Raw genomic sequence first — 17,295 nt, forward strand, 5'->3', positions numbered from 1 at the left:
AAATAGACAATGCGTCCTGACTTCCTGAAATACCACGAAGAGCAAAAATGATGGGGGGAAAGTTACTTCATGGCGCCCTGGTAGCTCAGACAGAGTTAGTAAGTGCATCCCTGCCGACAGGAAACAGTAATGTAAAAACTGGGAAAGGACCCGGGCAATTATAACAGACCAGGAAGAGGGCTCAGGTAACGGGTCCTGGCACTGGGCTGCATCAGAGATGGTTTTGTGTAAGTGGGCGGTTTCTCAGGCTCATATGTCTGCTTCCTCTGCAGCTCATGAAAGAGATTATTTAACAGCCATGAAGGAGATAATGAAACCTATTTCCCCACGCTTTATACTGAGGTATGATTGACAAATACCATATCTATTTAGGTTGCATGGTAAATATATTGCGTATATTGAGACTTCTTTTGGTGTACAATGAGATGATTTAATTAATATATGTGCATCTTGTGAAATGATTATCTCCGTCAAGGTAGCACATGGAGCCCCGCCCATGGATACCGCTTTTTTAAAAAAAATATATTTTATTGATTTTTTACAGAGAGGAAGGGAGAGGGATAGAGAGTTAGAAACATCGATGAGAAACATCGAGCAGCTGCCTCCTGCACACCCCCCACTGGGGATGTGCCCGCAACCAAGGTACATGCCCTTGACTGGAATCGAACCTGGGACCCTTCAGTCCCCAGTCCGACGCTCTATCCACTGAGCCAAACCGGTCAGGGCTGGATACCGCTTTTACTTCATTGTTATTTTTTGTGTGTGATGAGAGCACTTAAGATCTGCCCTCTAAGCAAATTCCAAGGACAATACAGTACTGTGAGTTATCACCACGTTTCTGATGGTGGGTAAAATGACATATTATCCAAGGGTGGCTCAGTGGTTGAGCACAGACCTATGAGCCAGGAGGTCAAGGTTTGATTCCTGGTCAGGGCACATGCCTGGGTTGCGGGCTCGATCCCCAGTAGGGGGCGTGCAGGAGGCAGCCGACCCGTGATTCTCTCTCATTGATGCTTCTCTCTCTCCCTCTCTCTTCTTCTCTGAATCAATTAAAATATACATTTTTTAAAAGTGTACAAACGTTCAGCTGTACGATGCATACGTTTTGGGGATCCAACGTGCACGTGTTTTCTTTTATTTGTTATAGAGAACGTTTCGCTTGTAACAAAGTGCCTTACGCTGGCGAGGGTCAGGACAGGGGACTTCGTGGGGAGCAGCAGGGTCCCAGGCTCAGGGGCCCTGTGCCTGGTGTAACGGGGTCACCATCCAGAGTTAATCGCTTTGGAACAACAGGCCCCTCTTTTCATTCTGCAAATTCCGAAGCTGGCCCTGCGTGAGGACTGTGCGCAGGGACCTGTGGTTTATGGAGTCATTGGGGTCCCTGCGCTCGAAAATACTTCTTGTTCCGAAACAAATGAAACGATGATTCTTTGAGATATGCTTTTCCCTTTCCCCGTGTGTCGTTGCTTGGATCCACCACATTCCCACCCGGAGTTCCTACCGTCGGCACGCAGCATCAGAGGCGTCGGGGAGCCCAGCACCCTGGCGGCGGCCACCACGCTCGTCACCACGCACGTGTAGTTCCCCACGTCGGACGGCTCCACCTTGGCCACGTAGAGGTGGCCCGTCTCCTGAGAGATAAACCTCCGGCCATCTTCTTCGACAAAGGACGGGTATTCATTGAAGATCCACGCGTAGGACAGTTCTAACAGAAGTTTTGGGGAGAAAAGCGTTCCATTATTAAGGAGAGTTCTCCATGTTGAGAATGCACAAACCACCTTTACCATACCAAGTGTTTTGGGTGCAGATCACAAAGAGAGGCCATTACGGCACCCCTCGGCGTCCACTCTGGGCTGAGATGGAGGACCCCGCTGTTTAGCATTCTTTTCCTTATTGGTTTTGTTTGTTAATCCTCACCTGAGGATGTTTTCTTCCATTGATATTTAGAGAGAGTAGGAGAGAGGGAGGGAAGGTGAGGGAGGGAGAGATAGAAAAGAGAGAGAGAATCGTTGATGTGAGAGAGACACATTGATTACCTCCTGCACGCTCCCCGCCCAGGGCCAAGGACTGAATCACAACTCAGTGACACCCCAGCGTACCCCCTGCACACCCTGCCCTTGAAAGGGGATCGAACAGGGGAGCCTTTGGTGCATGGACCAACACTCTTAGCACTGGGTCACGCCTGCCAGGGCTGATCGGCATTCTTTTTTGAATTTTTTTATTGATTTGAGAGAGAGAGGAAGGGAGAAGGATAGAGAAACATCAATGAGAGAGAAACATGGATTGGCTGCCTCCTGCATGTCCCCTACTGGGGATCGAACCCACAACCTAGGCATGTGCCCTGACTCAGAATGGAAACATGACCTCCAGGTGCATGAGGCGAAGCTCAATCAACTGAGCCACACGGCCGGGCCAGATCAGCCTTCCTGTGGCAGCAGGTACCAGTGTCAATGTCATTATCCTTCCAGACCACCCCCCCCCCCGACAAGTCTCTCTGCTTCAGTCTGCATGTATGGGTCGCGTGGACACACAAAGTATGTGTGTCCACGCAACCCATACATGCTCTCTCCTTGTTACCAAGCCCATCATGGCCCTTCCTGGCTAGAACGCTCCGCCCTCTGCAGTGGCCTCAGGAGTAACGCAAAATCGCTTGAGTCTGAGACCCCGCGTGGTCGCAGGAGCCTGAGCTGGTGACATCCTCTCCTCGGTCTGCCCCCTGCTCCCTCCCTTTCAACACCCACCCCGTTCTGCCGCGGACACTCCCCGTGGTTTTCAAAGCTCCGTTCCAGCGTGAGGAGTCACCTGCTCTGGTCCTACTCGGAGCACCTCTACACCTGCGTCTCCTAAAAAAACGGGTGTCACTCTGCACATGATCGCCTATTTCCTGGTCTGTCCTCCCCCGCCTGGTAACAAGTGATGTCAGTTCTTCTCCTGCCTGCCCCACTCCGAGCTAATGAATACTACATTTATGCCACTACCTCCACCTACCGTGAAATCTGAGTGTTTTCTTGAACATCAGGGTCCAAAGAAATGACTTTCTCCTGGATTATCAGATCCCTTCTTCGGTGGCTCTATTTTCTCTTACGATTGTATTAACCTCATCGCATCGGTTCATTATGCTAATGCTTTTCCAAAGGAAAATATATGGGTCACCACAGACACATATAGTTCTGAAAAAATGTATGTAACCAAGATACATTTCATGAACAGTTAGTCCAAACATGTACTGAAGGCCTGATTCCCTGGGTGAAGGGCCCTTCCATTCGGTGTAGGGGCCAGCAGGTACGTTTACCAGCGACAGTGGGACCGCGTGGACGGGCAGGCCACGGCTGCTGCGGCTCCAGGGGCAGGAGAGGGGACAGTTTCCAGGTGAGGAACAGGTGTTGAAGGACAGGAGGGCAGGTAAAGCCCTGCTCTGTGTTTAAAACAGCGCCTCCCCTTGGGCCTGGAGGGAACGTCCTTTTCCAGGACTTCCCTTCACAGAACTATCAGTGATGCCAACTCCCACCCATGATCCCCCTCACCTCCACCCAGGATCTGAGGTTCCTGGTACCTGCCCCCAGACACGCCCAGACAGGTGAGCATCCCGGAGTCAAACGGCGCAAGCCTATTGAGAGTCCCACCTCAGAGAAGGGAAAATGTCCCATTTAGGGGACCCCTTCTCCGGCAGCTAAGTGACGGGGCAGGCGCCCAGCACTCTCAGCCATGAAACAAGAAAGAAAGGGAGGCGCACTCACGCCCCAGAGGCCTGCCCTGTGGCAGGGATGGCCCGCAGGATGCGTAACACACACAGGCCATCTCCCCGATGGGAAGCATTAGAAAACCACGTGACTTACTGCCTTCTGATACAGTAACACACACCCGCTGTCAGACCATCAGATGAATAAAATCCTGCCGTTGCGGTAAACATCAGTTGTACTCCGCCCAATAAAATCCACGTCAAGCCAGCAGCCTTCTTTGGAGACGTTTCCATGTCATTTCATGTCTGATGGTCAACACAATGCTACACTAAAAATGATCATGTTATATCCTCAGACAAGCTGCTAGACTTTACAAGACCTCTTGTGTAAATCACGAACTTTATGCAAAAGCCACCTGGACATGGGGCCTTCTGGTAACAATGCTACATGCCTATTAGGGACAGGAGCCATTTTTTATGAGAGAACAAAGGGTTTTACCCTCCAAGCCATACATTTACACAGTGAATTGCTGAACGTGGGCTTCTACAGAGCAATGCATGATGGGTGCCATCCTTCCCGCGGCCACAGTCCCCCCTGGTCACTTACACACAAGGCCGGTCACTGAACACGAAATATGACACCGGAGTGTTTACCTGGAGACCCATGGATACAAATACAGCTGACACTTAACAGGTGCACCTCATCTCCATCCTAAAATTCATCGCGAGGGAGATGTGACCCTTTGGACAGGCAGTTTCTAGAGGAAATTCTGTCGGAAGAAAATGGCAGTTGGGCAAAACTGTCAAGGCAACTTGGGCACTGGCTGTGGAGCCAATTGGGAGAAGTTGTGCTACTTTGAAATAAGGTGCGTTTAAAGGGTGTGGTGGCTCCCTGGGGGGCCGTCAGGCTGTTGTCACTGGTTTACATGACTGGGGACTGGGAAGAGCCCTTGGCTCTGATGCTCACAGACGATGCCACATGGGTGGAGGGTCGGGGACACAGGACATATTAAAAAACCTACACCAATGCCGCAAGCTGAAAACCATTTAAGTTTTTTTTTTTTTTTTCGTGTGTGTGTGTGTGTGTGTGTTTTTAATCCTCACCCAATGAGTAAGAATATTTTTTCCATTGATTTTTAGAGAGTGTGGAAAGGATGGGGGAGGGGAGAGAGAGAGAGAAAGAGAGAGAGAGAAACATCGATGTGTTAGAGACACATTGATTGGTTGCCTCCTACTTGCGCCCCAAAGAGGAAAAAGAAAACGAAAGAGTGTCCTTGACCGGGAATCGAACCTGAGACCCTTTGGCCTATGCTCTAACCACTGAACCAAACTGGCCAGGGTGAAAGTCATTTATGTTTGAGGAGTAAATGATCAATGGTTAGGACTTCGAGGTCCGTACCTCACAGCAGAGGCACCTGTGTGCACATCTAACGCATGCCTGTGTGGCTTTCAGGAGCTGTGTGCTCGGTGTTATCTGGGCAACATTTCCTCACACAGTAAGTTTCCTGGCTGAGCCTCAAGGAAACCTACTGCGAGTCCATATTAACGGGTCCGACCACCGAGGGTCCCAAGAGCAGAACCAGGAAAGTGACGTTTTCTCCCTCCTTTCGCACTCGAGGCCAATTCTAACCCTGCAGCCTGGTCCCTAAGCTGAACATGGTGAACGTACACCTGCTCGCCTGTGGCCTGTGCGCTGCTGAGAGGTGGCGACACCCACTACAGGCCCATGAAGCCTGACCTTGTCAGAAAGCCTGTGTGAAGGTCACTGTCCCACAGACCAGCCACAGGAGTGACAGCCTATCTCACCTCCACTCCCTCTTGTGTGAGGGGCTCCCTGTTGTCCCAGCCCCACCTGGCTTCCCAGGCTCAGGCTGCGTGTCCCCTTGGCCTCCCGGCTCCATACCCCGTGTGGAGCTGCCACCTTTGGGAGCAGCTCTGAACTATTTCCATGGCCACGGCCAAGAGAAAAGGCAGTGTCCTCACTCTGTGCCCTGTTTCCTTTCCGGAGCCGGAGTCTCTTCAGTGGGTGCCAACGTCCCCGTCACACCCGGACCCCGAGGCGCTGCTGTTCTCGGTCATCGCTGTCAAGCGTGTGCAGGGAAGTGCCTCTCCTCAGTGGTGCCCTCCCCCCGCCCTCCTCTCCCCCTGCCCCTCCGGCACCAGGCGCTGCACCCAGGGTGCCAGGGCAGCCGTCCTTCCACACCTGCCATATGGAACCCAGCAATACCTCCGGGGCTTCCTTGTGGCATCCCTGCTTGGCCGCATGCTCCTACTTTTTCTTATTTCCAACTTTTCATTTTTTCTCTTTTTAAATTTAACATTTTTAAATTTTCTTTTTTTTTTAAAATATATTTTATTGATATTTTACAGAGAGGAAGGGAGAGGGATAGAGAGCTAGAAACATCGATGAGAGAGAAACATCGATCAGCTGCCTCCTGCACACCTCCCACCGGGGATGTGCCCGCAACCAAGGTACATGCCCCGGGACCCTTCAGTCCACAGGCCGACGCTCTATCCACTGAGCCATCCAGTTTCGGCACGTTTTTAAATTTTCTATTGTTGATAGTGTTATAGATATATCCCATTTTCCCTCCCTTAACCCCACCCCACCCCCGGGTCTTCTCCACCCTATTGCCCATGTCCATGGGCCCTGCCTATCCTATATAATAAAAGCCTAATATGCAAATTGACCAAATGGCGGAACAATCAGTCAGTGGGTGGTGGGTCCGGTGAGTGGGCGGTTCCAGGCAAGCCAAGGCGGGTGCCAGAGGGCAGAGGGAGGGGATGGCGATCGGGGGGCAGCAGTGACCAGCAGTGGCAGAGGGGCAATCGGGGGGCAGGGCCGGCCTGTGGGTCGCCTCCCGCAGAGGGACATCTCCCGAGGGCTCCTGGTCTGCAAGAGGGTGCAGGCCAGGCTGAGGGAGCCCCCTGAGTGCATGAATTTTCATGCACCGGGCCTCTAGTATGCTAATGATATGCTAAGGCCGCTCAACCGCTCGCTATGATGTGCACTGACCATCAGGGGGCAGACACTCTGACTGGTAGGTTAGCTTGCTGCTGGGGTCCAGCCCATTGGGACTCAGCAAGACAGGCTGGACAGGCCCTGGAACCCTCCCGTGGTCCCTCCCCAGCTGGCCAACCTCCTGCGTCCCTCCCCAGCCCCGATGCACCCGTGGGGTCCCTCAGCCTGGCCTGTGCCCTCTTGCAATCCAGGACCCCTTGGGGGATGTTGGAGAGCCAATTTTGGCCCGATCCTGCAGGCCAGGCTGAGGGTCCCACGGGTGCACGAATTCGTGCACCAGGCCTCTAGGAAGTATATAAGCTCTTTGGTTTGTCTCTTCTGGTCCCCCTATCCCCACATTGAGGTATGTCAGCCTGTTCCACACCTCCCTGCTTCGGGTCTTATTTTGTTGGTCAGTTCATTTTGTTCACTGGGTGCCACCCATAAGTGACATCATGCGACACCTGTCTTTCTCAGATTGGCTGGTTTCACGGAGCATAATTATTTTTCCTCTTTTTGAGGAACCTCCCGCAGACACAGGTGGGGTGTGCACCTGCAGTCCAGCCATGCCCTCTGCCCAGGGCACTTTCCTCGTCACTTAGATGGAATAATGCAACGTTCACGCCTTCGGTGTCAGTAAAGGACACTTTCTTTTTAAGTGCAGCCCAGGGGAAGATAAAGCACCTTGCCAGCCCTCTGGAGTGCTAATTGCAGCCAATTATCATTTGATTGACCTGCCTTGCTATTAAAATGATATGCAGAGTTTACCTGCTTGCAAAATGGAAATTTCCTTCAGCACAGGCTCCCAGGGGAAGCCCACACCTAACGGACCCAGTGGGGGTGCTTTGGGGTTATAATTCCCACATCATCACTCAGAGTGCATTACAGACCGGCTTCCTGGGGTCCCAAAGGCCACAAATAGCTTGCAGGTGGGAACATGGGCCGTGACCTACCTGGAATAATTAAGGGCTGGCGGCCACAGGGCAGCACCCTGACCTGCCCCTTCCTCACGGGATCTCACTTCTTTTATGAAAATTAAACCTTGTTGTTGAAGGAATGTCCTGGGGGCTGGATCAGTCTCTTTTTGCCATGTGGGTGACTTTTTTTTAAAAAGAAGAATAAAATGTCCATTTTCACTGGTGAATAGAAATGAGGTTTTTAGTAGAAGATGAAGTTACCTAATAAATCAGAAGTGTGTTCTTACTGGGGACAGTAAATGAGTCCTCAGAAAGCCATGGAAATTAAAGTTCCTCTCTCCCTCCCTTCCCGCCCCCCTTTCTCATAGACACACACACACACACACACACACACACACACACACACACAGGACAAGTACCCCTGGTCACCATTAGCTTATCAAACTGTTCATCAAAACAGTTAAACAGCCCTGCTGGTGTGCCTCAGTGGTTGAGTGTCGACCTATGAACCAGGAGGTCATGGTTCAATTCCAGGTCAGGGCACATGCCTAGGTTGAGGGCTCCATGCCCAGTGTGGGGTGTGCAGGAGGCAGCCGATCAACGACTCTCAATCATCACTGATGTTTCTCTCTCTCTCCCTCTCCCTTCCTCTCTCTGAAATCAGTAAAAATATATTTAAAATAAATGAAGTTGTAAGAGCACCGGCTCCTTTTATTTTTATTTTTGGCTCCAAATGTCTTTACCTGATTCGACACAAAGCGACACAAAGCGACCAGCTGCTCCCTGCTCAGACGGTTCCACGCGGAGCAGCTCTGAGGAGAGACAGGACCCTCGGACAAGGTGGCACAGCATCAGCATCGGTGCCTCTTCCGCAGCCGACGGGGCGTCAGCGTCCCCTTCCAGGAAGCAGGTACGTGATGGGAGTTAGAGGCGCATCAGGTCGGCCCCGATCGAAGTCAAGGCTGCATTTTCCTAAAATCTAATCGGTCCGACATGAATGTCACTGACCCTCCTTCAGCTGCGGGGAAGGGGCGTCACCTCTTCAACGTCTTCTGTGTATTCTCCACAACAACTTGCCTTTCGTTTTCCAGATAAATTCCCATTCAACCAGTTGTCCGATGGCCCACTCTGCTCACGACGACCCTTGTCCCTGAACATTACCTGGGGTGACAGAAAGACCGCTTCTTCCCTGTCCTTCCGTCCAGTGGAGGTGCTCCGTTTCAGCTGAAGTGGGACTCTCTCTCCTCCTCCCCCACCCCCCCCCCGTCCCCCCACCGTGGGACTCCAGCCTCTGTGCCAACAGGACACGTCATTTCTGAGACCATATGTTGCCCGAGGCCCTGGGAGTTACTGAAACCGCTCGTATTTGTTTTACGCCGCATTTTATTTCAGCAACATGCCTCCTGGGGGGTGCGTGAGCGTGCTTCTGTCCTTCACCCTTTTCGCTGATGAACTCCATCAGCTGGCCTTCGCTGGCTGTTCCCGCCTCCCGGGGGATGTGTCCATCGGAGCCGTTAGCGAGCGCGTGTCGCCACCGGCCACTCCACAGCTGTGTCGTTTGCTGCGGCTCGGGCGCTGACCACACCTGCTCTGGTGCAAAGAAAACATCTCGTCGCCTCTCGCAGGGAAAGGCTGTCACGATCCAGTCGGAGCTTTGGTTTTAGCACCAACACCTCGCGGGAAGCAACAGCAGCTCAGGAGATGGGTCTCAGCCGTAAGGATTCGATCGGCCACCCCTCCCGTGACGACCTGCAGCGGAACCTGCTCTGCCTCCGCATTTCCGTTCTGCCCTGAGGTGTGACGATATGAAGGGAAGCGTCTCCCCCTCTTCCCATGGAGAAACAGCAAAGATCGTGTGTAACGGAAACTCGGAGCGTGTCGAGCACCGCTCAAGGACACACGGCACTGGGCCACGCTCTCTCGCTGATGGAAGCAAGTGGGAGTGAGCCTGGGGTCCCCTCAGCACGGAAGAGGAGTCTGCGTTTCAGTCGCGGGACCTCGGGTGAGGACTTGACTTGGGTCCTATTCCAGGTTCCCGCCTTGGTATCCACTTAGAAATCTCTGCTCTCAGAGGACTGGTTACAAGAGCTGTGGTACATCGACCAGGGGTCCTCAAACTTTTTAAACAGGGGGCCAGTTCACTGTCCCTCAGACCGTTGGAGGGCTGAACTATAGTTTAAAAAAAAAAAACTATGAACAAATTCCTATGCGCACTGCGGGCCCGGGATAAGTCGGCTGCTAAGCAGGACAGGCAGCAGCACCCGGTGGGCCGGATACATGTCCTCGGCGGGCCGCATGTGGCCCGCAGGCCATAGTTTGAGGACCCCTACACCATGCAGCTGCAAAAAGGATGGAACTCTTACCCTTTGCAACAGCCTGGAGGGACCTGGAGAGCACTGCGCTAAGTGAAATAAGCCAGCCAGAGAAAGACAAGTATCACACGATCTCACGCATATGTGGGATCTAATGAACAAAATAAACTGAAGAACTAAACAGATCCAGAGACAGAGAAGCATCGAACAGACTGTTGAACCTCAGAGGGAAGGTGGGGGTGAGTGGGCGGGTGGGAAAGGATCCACCAAAGAACGGCTGTGCATCGATGATGGCCCATGGACACAGACAATGGGGTGGTGAGGGCCTGGGGCGGGGGTGGAGGGCTAGAAGGGGTCAATGGGGGAAAAAAGGGAACATCTGTAATACTTTCAACAATAAAGATTTAAAAAATAAACAAATACATCTCTGCTCTCAACTTCGGTGAAAAAGAGGCCGTTCCATAGGATTCCCCTGGTTCGCATTGGTAGTTGCTCAATAGCCACGGGATGTAACGTACAGCACGGAGAACAGAGCCGGTCATACTGCCATAACCATGGATGGCGGGGAGGTTGTCAGCCACTATGTGCACACCCAACACTAACACAAAATAATACTGACTGTCAATGCTAATTGAAAACAACATACAATAAAAACTACAGCACTTGAATAATTTGAGATTTTCCTATGCTATTTTATTTTTTTATTTTTTAAATATATTTTATTGATATTTTACAGAGAGGAAGAGAGAGTGATAGAGAGCTAGAAACATCGATGAGAGAGAAACATCGATCAGCTGCCTCCTGTACACCTCCCACTGGGGATGTGCCCGCAACCAAGGCACGTGCCCTTGACCGGAATCGAACCTGGGACCTTTCAGTCCGCAGGCTGACGCTCTATCCACTGAGCCAAACCGGTTTTGGCATTCCTGTGCTATTTTAAAACAAAGGTTCATAGAGAATGACTTTCACAATCCAGGAATATATTCGATTTTATGGAAAACTTTCCTTAGAAAAGCTGTAAGGTTAATCTTAATGATTATATTTAACAAGCACGTCCTGGTAAGTTATGTTTTAAGGGGTAGCTAAAGTAGCCTTTGAAAACACAACAGATTGTCCCCATTTTTCTTCACAGAACCCCTCCCCCAGCTGCCCACAGCTGCTCACAGCTGCCTACAGGACAGAAACCGACTGGCCTCGCAGCCTCCCCAGGAAGGAAGCCCTGGCGGGGGGCGGGGGGGGGGGGGCGTTGTCCCAGTGGCAGGACGTCTGATGGGATCAGGGGGCTCAGATTTAACGATCATTTTAGTCTCTTATGTTTTTTCAAAGTTTCGGTTTGATTATGGAAGCTAATCGAGCGGGTTTCCACACTGGAGACCAACACGTGAACTCTTGGCGATTGTCCCATGCAATTGATTAATTTTTCGGTTCAGGCTCGCAATGTCAACACCCAGCTTCAAACCAACTCCATGTACAAGTTACTGACAGCAGCAATTAAGGTGTTTACCACGGGGCTTTAATTATTAAGATTATTGACCCTTACCTCTCAATCGTGTATAGCTGAGGAGATATTTATGGACACACTTTATGGGACTCCACTGGCTTTTATATTTGTGGAGAGAATAAATTAAATTAAATCACCCTGATATTGACACTGGATGAAAAGGTTAGATTAATGGGGGAATTATTTTAGCACACCGCTCAATAAAGTAAGTTTTCTAGTCACAAGAGAGAAAACAGGTCTCCCCCCTTTTCAGGGGAAGCACATGTCCGGCTTCTACACATTCTATACAGTGTCCCCCCAAAATGTGTACACACTCTAACAGCTGACGACTCACTTCATTTTCACTCCTTTTCAGGTTTAACTGATTTGACATGATGGGTGAAGCCAGACTAAGCTTTAAACAAAGAACACTTACCCTAACGTGCCATGGGGCTTTTTGATGGGGATACTTAAAAGATAGAGTTTACGGTACAAAGCCAGCAACAGTGGACGAACGGAGGGCGCTCGGATACCGCAAGAAGTGATTCTTGACGTTTGCAATTCCATTGCTTCGTGTTACCAGCTGGGCCTGGACCAGAACGGGCATCCGTGTGAAAACAGGCGTTGACATAAAACATTATTCCGTAGATTCTTTTACATTTTGAAAATGAACCGTGTTAGGAATCACCGACTTTATGACCATCCAAAGTGTGTACGCATGTGGGGGGACACCCTGCATGAAAACCCATCTTCTAAAACGTGACCCACAGAAACGCTCCCAGAAGGGCGGGACAGAGGAGCAGCACAGTCATGAGAAGAGCATCAGGTGACAGTAACCACAGCCCCCGCCCTAGGGGCGGCGGGGCAGGCACGGCTGGTGCTGGAGGAGAACCCTGTCTGTGCCAGGCCTGTCCCTGCACACGATGTCCCCTCCAGTCCTCACACCATCCTGAGCTTAGAGGAGTCACCCTGTTTTACTGGCAGGATTCCCAAGGCCGCAAGGCCGCCGGGGAGCTCACACCTGCACACCTGCACACTCACGCGGACTCCCTGTGCGCCCTCGCCTACCCCTCATTCCGAGCTCTGCCCCAAATCCCAGGGACGACAGAGAATCTGAAGGCCTCGTCTAGATCCGCAGCCCAGACCAGGAAGGAAGCCCGACGCTGCCCCGACATAAACCAGGGGCTCCTGCAAGAGGTGCTGAAGGTTCTGGGAACAGCAGGCAGCAGCTGGGAGGGAGCCCCCCTTTGTTCAGAGCGACACCTCTCCGTGGGAATGGCTCAGGGCGTCCCAGGCCACCACGTTCCAAGGGACTGAGCTGTTGGGAACAAACCTGTCGTCTGTGAGCCCAGCACCGACTCCCAGCGGCTCCGGAACCCGCTGCCTGACCTGGGTGGGAGCGAGACCCGGGCACCAGCTCCTGTTCACGGATTTGACTAAAACAGAAGAAAAACGTTGCACAGCCCCAACCGCCGCCGTTTCTGCTTCATCTCCCTGCCCACTCTGCTGTTTTGGAAACAAGGAAAGCTGTTTGTGTCTGTGACCGGTTCGCATCCCCACTCCCCCGTCTCCATGTGCATGCTCTCCCCGAGGCCCAGGGCGCTGGGAGCCGCGCTGGGGAAACAGGGAAAAGCAGACTCAGCCCCTTGGGAAGCCAGCGAGCAAGGCCCAGGCCTCAGCCAGGCCTCTCCCAGGGCAGCCCCCCTCCCCACGGGCTCTGCAAGCGTCCCCCACGGGGAGCAGACACCCCCACTGCAAATCCCACCAGGAGGAGGCTGGCAATGAGGCCGCAGCCAAATCAGACCTCAGTGCTCAGACACCAGAGAGGGTTGGCGAGGGTTAGGACGCAGGCCAGGGAGGCGGCGCGGAATCACAAAGGCGGCTCTGAACGTGTTTCCCCCGCCCCCCCCCCCCCCGGCCCCCGCATCTTAGTCTCTCCACCACCACCCATCTGTCAAGTTCTACTGAGAGCCCAGTCCCGGCTGTGAATTACTGGAAACATGTCTCAGCAGAGCAATCGGGCACGGAATGGCATGTAATAGGACTGAGGGGTTTTAATAACTTGGGTTGGCAGCCCCATAAAACAGGACCCTTGGGATTCGTGCTGACTTCGGCCGCCCACAGGGTCCCCATTTTGTCTGCTGCGTGCTTCCTGGGGTGGGGGCGGCGGGGGGGGGGTAGCTGATGCCATCTCAGGTTACAGAAGACAGGAAGCACCATGCCATCGGAAGGACGGGACGCAAGGACGGATGCTGGGAGTGTGGACCTCCTGTGGGTGGTAAGCCCGCTGTGGGCTGGGAGGCAGTGAGTCCCGCTCAGCCTCAGGACCGAGACCACCCCGAGCCAGTCATTCACTCTGCGCTTGGTGTTTCCATCTGTGAAATGGGACGACAAGACTTCCCGGGGCTGCGGCAAAGATGAAATCAGCTGGGTGTCTCAGTGGCACTTAGCAAGTGCTCAGTGAACGTCGCTGTTATTACAGTTTACATGATGCTGCGTTCTCCTACTTAGATTCTTAAGGAAGACGCGATCCCTAAACCGTCAGAACATCGTAAAAGTACAATCCGTAAAAACTCCACTAACAGAGAGCGAACGGTCGCTGTCGGGGGGAGAGGACACCCAGGGAGGAGACAGCACCAGCTGCTGGTACCCGGTGAGTCACGGTAAGGGGCACGTCCGCTTACGACACGGCTCCTAAGAGTCTCTATTATGGACCCCGCTCCCCAGACTCTGAGCAGCTGGAAGGGACCATGGTGTCCCGTTATTTCTCTATCCTTGGGGGCCAGCTCAGTGTGGGGAGGAAACAGAAGCCTGGGGAGTTACATGACCCAGAGACACTGGGAGATCTCGGAAAGTCATGATGGCCGGCCGCATCACGGGAACAAGAAGGTTCCCCTGTTTGAGACGTACACCTGGGCCTTGAAATGGTTAAAAGTCTTCTGAATTGTGTGTCTAATTAAAAGGTGTCAGTACATTTTCCACCAAGGAAAGACTCTCCAAATTAACATCAGGCTCGCCTTCCCTCCTTCAAAGACCCCATTACTTTTCCTTTTAACTTCCCACTTGTTAGTCTTCAAACAGAAGGTGTTCCATTGAGCAGATGGGACCCTGGCGTTGAGAGCCGCGGGGGCCCGTCCCGCTGGGGTCGCGCGGAAGCTGGCTGTCTCTGTTGCTCTTTCAATTAGAATCCGCAGCCTGGTAATTAACACATTTCCCTCGCCTGCAAAATCTCCTCTTTGTAGAGCTCCAGGGTGGAAACTTCTATTTGAGGAAGACTTACTTCGGAAAGTTTTATAAGAAACTGTGATTGCAGGCCATTGTGACAATCGCTGCACCAGTTTAGGCTTAAAAGTGTCACGGTGAGCAGTAATTCCTGCACCCTGGCCGGTGTGGCTCAGTGGGTTGAAGTGTCGTCCCTGGAACCAAAAGGTGGCGGGTTCAATTCCTGGTCAGGACACATGCCCAGGTTGCAGGTTAGATCCCAGGTTGGGGTATGTGCAGGAGGCAACAAATCAACGTTTCTCTTTCTCCTCCCTCTCCCTTCCTCTCTCTCAATTCAATTGAAGTCGCCTGTAGCCATGGCAACACAACATGCTCCTTCCAGATGTCTACTCTTAAGGAATTAGAGACTATGTGGAAGTGGAGATTCTCACACACACCCTCCCAGGTGACCTCCAGGAAGGATGAAGTAGCAGCTCTGTGTCCCCAGCATCACAAGCAGTGTTGGTGAGGACCAAGGGTCGCTCAGGTGTATGCGGACCCTTCGGCCTCTGGAAACCTTTCCTAAGATCCCAGCAATAACAACGACGGCGTCTGAAGGGTTGATTTGCACACCCAGGGAAACCGCAACCCAGCTTTTAGATGCGTGTATGTTTGGGGATCCGTGTTTCATTTCAGCTATGAGGTCAAAGCAAAGAAGGATTCTCTGTACCTTAGATTTCCAAATAAGAACACACTCACGCTAGATGTGTGCAGCCATTTATGCAGGAAAAGGTATGTGCAGTTTATGTAGCAAGGAGGGGGGTTGGGGAGAGAGGAAGGGAGGGAGGGAAGGAGGGAGGGAGAGAAAAACATGGATGTGAGAGAGACCCATGGACTGGTTTCCTCCAGTACGTTGCCCCAACAGGGGACTAGAGATGGAATCTGCAACCCAGGTATGTGCCCTTGACCAGAAATCGAACCCCAAACCCTTCAGTGCACAGGCAGACGCTCTAACCATTGAGCCACGATGGGCAGGGCTACAAAGAGCAATTTGCTGCAGGATATTGTGATTTGAAAGCTGATGATACATCATATTTCCAAGTGTGAAGTCGCAATGTCGCAGTTACCAATTTTCCCCCAATAATACGCAAATATTCGATAATTCCCATCTCGATTTTGATTTTTTTTTTTTTTTTGGAATGGGATGGTTCTGATGTGCTTTTAGAAGAATGAAGTATTGTATTTGAACGATAATTTTTTTTTCTTTTAGGGCAAAATAAGTTGTGTGAATGGGAAACTTGCCCTACAAATTATTAAAGTATGATGGGATGAAAATAGGTATAGCATTTAAATGATAATGAGCTTCAGAAACAAACACCTTTTTTTTTCTGTCACGGAGGTTGTTTTTCTCCCTTAGCAAGTCGATAATTTTGCCAAAAGGAAAAGAAACTCCGCGGACTCAAGTTTGCCGGCAAGGAGAATAAATAGCTAAAATGTAACAGCTCCAGGATTGCACGTTTCTGGTAATTATTCTGCTGCTGCCAGAGGAAGAAAGCAATAAAGGAAAGATGCAGAGGAGAGTTTCAGGGCGAGCATGTACTTATTAATTCTTTTCGGCCTAAAATGACAACTCCGCTGTTTGCAACACTGTGTCTTGTAGAGAAGGAAGCAAAAGGCAAATGGAAGTCCCGTTCTGAGCCATTTTCCGGCCGGCGACCAAGTGGAGTCAAACCGCAGCTGACAGTGGATTCGACTTTACGTTCCAGTCTTAACTGGAGCTTGTGCTGTTTCTAGGTAACGCACAGGCAGGGGTCCTCAGACTTTTTACACAGGGGCCAGTTCACTGTCCCTCAGACTGTTGGAGGGCCGGACTATAGTTTTAAAAAAAAAACTATGAACAAATTCCTATGCGCACTGCGGGACCGGGACGCGTCGGCTGCTAAGCGGGACAGGCAGCGGCACCCGGCGGGCCGGATACATGTCCTCGGCGGGCCGCATGTGGCCCGCGGGCCGTAGTTTGAGGACCCCTGGAAAGTGAAGAGGAGCTTGAGAGAAGCGAAGAACCAGGGGACACGGGTACGGGCTCAGCCTGTTTCAGGGGCTTCGCAGATACCGAGTCTTTTACAAACTGAAGGTTAGGGGTGACCCCGTGTCAGCTCGTCCATCAGCACTCCTTTCCTGACAGCGTTTGCTCACTGCGTGTCTGTGTCACACGCTGGCAACTCTTGCAACGTGGCAAACACGTTCATGACTCTCCCATGCGTTACGGTGATTGGTGATCTTTGACGTTACTATTGTAATTATTTTGGGGTGCCACCTGAGCCCATATAACATGACAAACGTATTGTTTCGCACCCCACCCCCCCCGCCCCTGCCCAGAACCTTCTTAAAAAGCAGGTTTGGAATATCCTGGGGAAATAAATATGGCCGATCATCACACAACTTTGCATCCATTCAAAGGCCTCTCAGGTTATGCAGGTATAACACCTTGTTGGCATTTGAAGGGACCACGTCCCCCTCCTGCTTGCACAGGGACGTGTATCAGAGGCGACGTGTGCCCAGCAGGTCCCCCACGGCGGCTGGTGGTTGTGAGCAACAAGCACATCTCCGGTGAACCTTCCGGTGACCGGGTATGTCCAGCTGAGCCAGAACGGCCCCGAAAATCGTCGGCTTCCCGCTGCCAGCTTATCCTCCGGGGAGGAGGC

General features: G+C 51.9%; 1 protein-coding gene across 4 annotated transcripts in view; it reads right to left on the bottom strand.

The window, feature by feature from the left end:
- The window catches only part of CNTN3 (contactin 3), a 141,419-nt gene that overhangs the window by 41,280 nt on the left and 82,844 nt on the right, over nt 1-17,295 (bottom strand). For all 4 annotated transcript variants that reach the window (XM_080671956.1, XM_080671957.1, XM_080671955.1 and 1 more), the window contains exon 6: nt 1,502-1,705. In XM_080671956.1, coding sequence (XP_080528082.1) covers nt 1,502-1,705 — 204 coding nt within the window. The remainder of the gene's footprint in view (nt 1-1,501; nt 1,706-17,295) is intronic.

Source organism: Plecotus auritus (assembly GCF_963455305.1).
Source record: "Plecotus auritus genome assembly, chromosome: 6".
In the NCBI taxonomy this organism is placed as follows: domain Eukaryota; kingdom Metazoa; phylum Chordata; class Mammalia; order Chiroptera; family Vespertilionidae; genus Plecotus; species Plecotus auritus.